The 8,028-nt window shown below is 37.4% G+C and overlaps 1 protein-coding gene across 4 annotated transcripts in view; it reads right to left on the bottom strand.

Moving 5' to 3' along the window:
* LOC104856392 (solute carrier organic anion transporter family member 1B3-like) overlaps nucleotides 1–8,028 on the bottom strand; it is a 54,300-nt gene that overhangs the window by 6,574 nt on the left and 39,698 nt on the right. For all 4 annotated transcript variants that reach the window (XM_010615777.3, XM_010615768.3, XM_010615792.3 and 1 more), the window contains 2 exons: nucleotides 6,036–6,220; nucleotides 2,178–2,242 (listed from right to left, as the gene is read on the bottom strand). In XM_010615777.3, coding sequence (XP_010614079.1) covers nucleotides 2,178–2,242; nucleotides 6,036–6,220 — 250 coding nt within the window. The remainder of the gene's footprint in view (nucleotides 1–2,177; nucleotides 2,243–6,035; nucleotides 6,221–8,028) is intronic.

The following is an 8,028-nucleotide window of genomic DNA, read 5'->3' as shown; positions in this document are numbered from 1 at the left end:
TTTTTTTTTTTTTTTTTAGCCAGGGCCTTGCTGTGTAGTTCAGGATGGCCTTGGACTCTCTAAGTAACCCAGGCTGGCCTCAAACTTGTAGCATCCTCCTACCTCAGCCTCCAGAGTGCTGGGATTACAGGCGTGCGCCACCACATCTAGCCTAAACTTTTAAAATCTGATAAGCTATAAAGGCCTTTCATAATTTAAACCTATACTTTCTTTAAGACAACTGTTGATGAATTCCAAGTTTGGTAGTTACTATGTATTTTTTCTCACAGAAGCACTTAGGTTTCATTGAGCCATGTATTGGACAGTCAAATACAAGACCAACGGCAGTTTACAATTTTGCAATTAGGATCGCAGAATTCCTACTTTTTATATTTTACGTGCTAGAAGAATTACTCCTATTTTGAGGGTCTCAGGGCAGTAGGAGAAGGAGTACTAACTGCCCTGATTCTGTTAGGTTTCTGTGGTTCTAGGAGGGAGGCGCCTCTGCTGAGTCTGAGGGCAGGAAAGGCCAGCAGGGACAGAGGCGTCAGAGATGCAAGGCATGAGCTCTGGCGAGAGGCCTGGTGTGGAGCCCCCAGCACCTCAGTCTTCTCCTCCCTGCCATTTCCTGAAGCTCTTTTCCATTTCCCTCGAATGCAAGGTTTCCAGTGTAAACTGGCCATGGTCTTCTGTTGCTTTTCTTGGCTTCCAGAGGTCCCAGGGACACTGCCTCTCCCCCATCCTTTTCCTTTACTTCCGGCCCAGAAGTAGCTCTCTGCCCAGTCCCTAGATGAAGGATTCACCTTTTCTAGGCTTAAACGTATGTCATTTGTAAATCTCACAGAGGCACACTCACAAGGGTTAGACATTTTTTAAATAAAGGGGCTGGGGCTATAGTTCCGCAGCAGAGTGCTCACCCAGCACATAGGAGGTCCCAGGTTCAATTCCCCAGCAATGCCCCCCCCAAATTTTTTTTTTCTGGTCATGGTGGAACATACCTGTCATCCCAGCCCTTGGGAGGCTGAGGCAAGAGGATCTCTGTGAGTTCCAGGGCAGCCTGAGCCACATAGTAGTTAAAAGCCAGACTGAACTGTGCAGTGAGACCGTATCTCAACACCCCCACAAATAAATAAAGACTCCAAAATAACATCTACTCTTTGTTTAAAAAATAAATAAAAATATAAGATCCTAATGAGATAATTGACAATGTCAAATAGGAAGAAAAGGGCTCAAGGTGTAGGGAAAGTGGGAAGGGTAGGTGAAATGTAATAAGAGAAAAGAAAAAAATATGAGAAAATGAAAAAAAATGGAAATAAAATGTTTGTAAATGGGGAGGGGAGGAGGGGGTGAAGGGAGGGCAGGGACAAGGGGAAAAAATGAGAACCAAGACTTGTCATGTAAAGGTACAAGATCCCAATAATGAATGTAACTTTACTGTACACCTAAAATGTACCAATAAACTTAATAAAAATAAATAAATAAATAAAATACCAAGAGATATCGAGGGCCAAAAAAAGGCAAATGGCAATGACTGACAAAGGGTGATTTCCTCACTCTCTGAAAAATCAACTTATTTGAATATTTAGAAATGGGCCTTTAACATCTGGAATGTATAGTTCTATTCTTTGCCAATAAATCTCAGAACATCTTAAGATTTTGTTTATCTAGATGTTCGCAGTCCAAGATGCCTAATTCCAGAGTTTGGGTTCTCGTTCCCTTTTGCACCTTAATTTCTGGTAAAGAAGCTACCCAGCCTCATGGGACTTGGCAGTGGGGACCTGTGCAGATAATATCGTTTTGTTTTTCCAGATCTCAGCTTTCAAATTCCCAGAACTCCCACCCTGATTCTGGCATTACCCACATTATGTCTTAGTTTAGGACAAAGGCCCTTCATTTTGCCTACCTAGAATAAATATTCCTAAGCAAAACTCTCTGGGGACTGCCTAACTTTATATTATACCATATGATACAAATGCAATGATTCCCTGGTCTTAACAGTTTGATTTTAGAATCAACAATCAAGTGTCCTTTTGGGCCACTCAATTTTCCTTTCTTTTATTATTTTCATTTACCAGAACAATAGAAATGATTATCATTTATACTTTTCTTAAGGTTTCTTATAGTCAGGAATTAATTTTATTCAGGTTTTGATCTATGACATGAATATTTATATCCTGGATTTAATAAATTTCACATACCTAGTGCTCGTATAACCAGCGAATGGAAACCCATTGCAAGTGATTTTAATTCAGGTAGAACATTCCTGAAATAAGACAAAAGACAAAGAAACATTTGCCATCTTTAAAATACATTCTTATGTCATTTTTCTTCATGCTTGAGTATAAAGCCCTGAGTGGAAGGCCCACTTTATAAATGTTATTATTTTCAGGTTTTTAAAAAAAGAGGTACATATTTGAGCAGGAATAATTAATCACTATTCAATGTAGTTTAATTTCAAGAGAGTTTAGTGAGCATTTTCAAATTAGCTCCTTATGACAATTCTGCGAGAATATGACTGTAACCAGCTTTGTGATGCCTAAAAAGACACTGATATCATGTGAGCTATTCAGTGGAAACAATTCACAGGAAAAGAACAAGTATTTATCTAACCCCGTCCACTAGCTTCATTCTGTCACTGATGTCAACAAAAAAGTTTACTACCGTGTAGCATGAATTATGCAATATAATATGAGTGAAAAAAAATCTGTATTCTAACAACCAGTATATACAACTGCCATCTTAAAAGTAAGAGCATATTTGTATCCTTGCTTAGAATTCATTCTCTCTTGCATTTGGAAAGTTACTCCCACAATTCCATTTTTCTCTGTGTTCAGTGAGTTAGGGGCATCATGAGCCCCATGATAAGCTAATACATGCTAAGTGAAAAAAAATTAGCTGGCCTGCGGAAAGTCACTAAGGCTCAGAAAAAACACATTTACTAAAAGATTGAATCACATGATACCAATGTTGTCTTCTTTGCCTTGAACTAGTTGGTGACTATTTGTTCAGGGATCTTAGTTGTTAGGAGCACCCAGTGAACATTCATAAAGCATTTCCTGGAGGATGCTGTGCTTTTTCTTGAGAACAAAGTGATAAAGGATACTCCATATCAACTAAGCATCTTGGAGAAGACATTCAACTTCTCTTAGCCTCACTTTCCTTATTTGCTACATGAAGAAAAGACAGCTTATCTCCTATTTTATGAGAATCCAATACAAAGAGATAGCACAATGAATTTGCTTCTTAATTCTTTCAGAAGAGCCATCATCTATTGAGAATCTCAAAAATATTTGAGAAAGCCAGGTATGCTGGTGCATACCATAGTCCTTGCTCTTCAGGAGACTGAGGCAGGAGGATCATTTGATCCCAGGAGTTTGAGAAGAGCTTGGGCAATAGTGAGACATTTTCTTTAAATAGCAACAGTGACAATAACAAACAAACAAACAAAAAGAAAGCAAACAAAAAAAAAACACAATTTAAGAACACTTATAAAATTGCATATGGCAAGATGAAATTAAACATAGCATAACAAAAATTAAGCATAACATTTTAATGCATTAGGCAAGAAAGTATTTTGGTCTCGGAGCCTCCACTCTGTCAACTGAGGGCACAACATTGCACCTGGGTGTGAGGAGGTGGATCCACCATGAAGGGAGATGGGAAATTAGCAGGAAGGACATGATAACTTGTCTGTTGAAATCTTTCTCTAAAGCATCACATTTCCCAAGGGATATTTTAAGGGAGAGAACACAGTTCCACCCAGCTTCAACTCTCTCACAAGTGCCTGAAGTTCCATTTCCACAGCTACTGACTTTCAAAGGGTGCATTCGTGTTACACACTAGAAACATAAGAGGCAAACTGATATTCACCATCGTCTCTTCTCCCCAGGGAGAGGATCCACATACCAGTGAACTGGGAGGATTAGGAAGGAGGGTTAATATTTTCCTGGAAGGGGCTTGAAACTTTCACCAACAACTCAGTGGAAATGGTTGAGTTGTGTGATCTAGTGACACACACACAGAAGAATAGCCACCCAGTCTTATATTGTCATGCATGCACACCCACACACAGCCACATGTTAGTGTTCATCCCCCATAATCGCACACACACTTCTGTGCACCCATTGCCCTCACATAAGCACTCACTATCACTGCAGTGCCACTTCACCTCACATCTGCTCCTGAGGTATTCAGGATTTCTATCGACCTTTCCAGTGTGAATCTATCATACAAAGCTCTTCAAGAAGCTCTATGTGTTATTTGTGTTTGTCTATTTTAAAACTTAATCATTGATATAACACATTTAATTTGAATTGATCCACTGTTGTTCTTGCTAAGTTCTGAGAGGATTATCAGCAAGATCTAAAAACCTAGCCGAAAGAGCGCCCAAAAGGGGAATGCTTGATTATCCATTTGGAAAAGATAGAAGAGAAGCACTGCTTGTTTCCTAAATGACCCAAATGATTAAAATGTAAGTTAAAAACAAAACAAGAGCAACAAACAATTTAAAATACTGCCCTCTTGGAGGCTATTGTGAATTAGTATTTTTTCAGTCAAAGCTTTGACCCTATCTCACATCTCTGTTGCCAGCAGAATCCAGAGATTTGAGATCATCTCTAGACATCACGGCTCTGAACCTCCCCTGATTTACTAAATTCCTAATTCCACGCAGTATCCTACTCCTTTTCCATTACTTACACTCTTCCATTTTACTCTCTGGAATTCCTAGACTACTACCAGCTGCATCCTTCAATCCTACATTCTTCATAGTCCTTCACTTTCTTCTCCTAGATAAACTCTGGCTGTCTCCCCATGACCCTCTTTCCATATCGCTCTCTCAAGTGATGGCTATTTTTTCCCCACATCTTGAAAAATGGAGGTTTTCTTCTAGTTTTTTTTTTTAAAACCACTTTCAGATCCAATTTCTTCCTCTAAGATACTTCCAGCTCCCTGGAAACTGTGTTACCCTAATATTCCATTCCCAAGCTTCCTTGCTGAAGTCATCTGCAGAGTCCCCCATCACCAATCCCATTGATCATTCCTTAGTGACTGTAGCTCTAGGATCTCTGTCATTTTTCCTAAAACTATCTCTGCCACTTCTGGTTATTTTAATATCCACAAAGACTATCCTTCCGATGCTATGGCTGCGTCACACCCATCTCAGCACCTTCCAACCAAACCGCTTGTTTCCCTGCCCTGAATGCATCAGTTTATCCCTGCCTGCAGATGGCAAATGAACATCACTTCATTTGGTTCCTTGATCTTTAAATCAAATATGATTTCTTTTGAGAAATACTCTGACTCCTCTCCTTTGCAGCCCCTAACCTCTACCCTAAATCAAGTTTCCCTGTTTATTCCTTTTAATGACAAACTTTTTCTGATTAGTACTAAGAACATTTTATAATTATGTTTACTTTTAAGCTTGTTTTATGTCAGTCTTTTTTGCTGTACTCTAAGATACATGGCAAAAGTTACCTTATCTGTTTTATTTACCATGAAATATTCTTCAGCAAGCATGGTATCTTGTTCAAATGTTTATCTAATAAGTGAAAAAAGAAATAAAATCTTTTCATATAATTTGCTTTTATCTATGGAATACTCTGAGAGACTAGATCAAAAGCTATTCTGTGGGTGGATTGAAAACATTGGAATATTATTATTGACTGAGATTTAAATTTGGAACTGATGCACAAATTTTTTTTCAATGAAATCAATAAATGTTTCACCCCGACAGGCTTATAGGATGCATAACAATTGAAAATTAACTTTGTTTTTTGAGTCATAGACATATTCTTTTCAAATTGAGGCAGCTGTCAGTCTGTGTCTTGGGATCTTAGCAAGAGTAGAAAGTATGAAATCCAAATTCCATAATGAAAGAATCAGAGGGAAAACTACTATTAATGATAGCATCAAAGTGTCACAATAATGCTAAGAAGATGTATTCTCAGATCATCAAAATATAACAAGATATGAACTTGGGGCCCAAAGATATTGTGAAAAATATGTATATTATTAGGTAAGATTATAGTCTAGTACACAAGAAATTTCATACTCACTTTACAAGCAACAAGATAAACGAAGTGGCTCCCAGTGCAGAGAAAAAAGCATCCATGACTTGCACAGCTACATAAAAGTAATGTCTCTTTCTACAGTTACTATCTCTTGGGCATTCACCCAAATGAGCAGAATAATTCATACTCTTGAAACCAGAAACTTCAAGACAACTACAGTTGTAGAATACCTAAAAAACAGTTTTTGAAATATTACAGCATACATTTGCAAAATGGGACAGTGCTCTAAATACATTCTGTATATCCAAGGAAATGTCACTCATTGAAACTAAAATATTTACAGTTTTAAAAATTTCTAAAAATACAGTTTCTTAATCGTTGAAAGGCAAAATAATTTCCTGGGTTTCTTTCTAGATAAAATATAATTTACTCTTAATATTAAATTCATTTCTAGATTCAAAGTTAGGAGATAGTTGAAGAAATCAGTGTCTGCAACTCTGCATAAGTTTCTGCTCTCATATAAATGCTTCTGAGTACTTCTATTCCATCCACTTTTACTCTCCATAATACCCTTACCTACTGTATTTAACAATCTATACCAAGTGTCAGAGACATGTCCTGTGCAGAAAATACCCAGAGAATTCAGCGATACAATGCGTTGGAAGGGGAACAACTCTGCAACAAGAGCTACTCATAGAATGGGGTGAGGTCTCAGGGAAAGGAACCTGTAGACGTGCAGGAACTTCATTTTGGCAACCAAAAATAACATCCAAGAGTATAATGACAAATACAATACCAGGGAAATTCAACACAACAGAATGTCCTGACCAACAAAAGCACAAAAAGATGAAAAATTAAGAACATCTAATTTGAGAGTTATTCCAGAAGTAGATTACATAGATAGGTACCTTTAATACACTCTCTTCTAATTTAGGCTAAAATTTTCTGGATGTTTACTAATGCTCAAGTTCAATTTCTGGAGGAGGAATCAAGGAAGAGTATGAATCTACACTTGCACGATTCTATGAAGATGTATTTTCTAAACTTTTTCTTTCCCAACTAGGAATAACATGGATGAACCCTTTAACTGAAGAACCATATTAGCCAAAAACAAACAAACAAACAACAACAACAACAAAAAGTAAAACATACTTTGATAGAAATAAGTTCATTACAGAAAAGATGGTTTATTACTAAGGACTTCAAAAAAACTTTGCAACAGATGCAAAGTATTTAGTAATTGATACAATCATGGCAGACAGAGCTCTCTTGAAGGTTCTAGTATCAATTCTCATCCAGGCCTTCATCACTGAAAAAAGTAGGACCATGGATTAGATGGGGGCACTCTTGGTGAAGGCAAAATAGATGTGAATGTGATGTGTGGGCTTTAAGGAAAGTCTTTAGGTCACAACTGCACATTTATTAAAAGTACTGGCCCGCTTTCAGAGAATCTAGGATGCTTTGTTCTTCAAGTTCATTATGCTTTTCCATGGTACAATAGGCATAATTATAAGCAAGAGGACGATGAAAAATATTTGAACAGCATGGAAGGGGGTTGCTGAGAGAAATGACTGTAGCTCACACAACTTCTCATGTTGATAATAGAAAAATGACCCAGGAAATCAGTACTTAAATTTGTGAGATGTTGAGTGGACAAGAAGCATTGGAAATACTGTAAATAATCAACAATTGGGAATTACTCAGAAAACTAGGCCGAATACATAGCTCATGTGGAAAGGAATATTTTGTATAAAGAAAAAAATGTCATTTTTATGGATTACATTGGCAAGATGTGAGCAAGATATTAAGTAATCCTAGGTAGGCACAGTGCCAGCTTTGGGGAAATCAGAATCAGAAGATAAAAACTGGGCAGTTACATGAATGTGAAGACTTGATTATTTCTTGGAAAGTCAAAGGGATTTTGAGCCTAGAGGTAAACCTATCAGAATCCACATTCAAAATTACATATTGATCATTTTGTATACACATTTCTCTCTCTCTCTTTTTTTTTTTTTTTTTTATTGAGTTTATTGGTACA

This window comes from Fukomys damarensis, unplaced genomic scaffold (assembly GCF_012274545.1).
Source record: "Fukomys damarensis isolate Sample0158 unplaced genomic scaffold, DMR_v1.0_HiC HiC_scaffold_19, whole genome shotgun sequence".
Classification (NCBI taxonomy): domain Eukaryota; kingdom Metazoa; phylum Chordata; class Mammalia; order Rodentia; family Bathyergidae; genus Fukomys; species Fukomys damarensis.
This window is presented reverse-complemented; position numbering and strand designations above follow the sequence as displayed.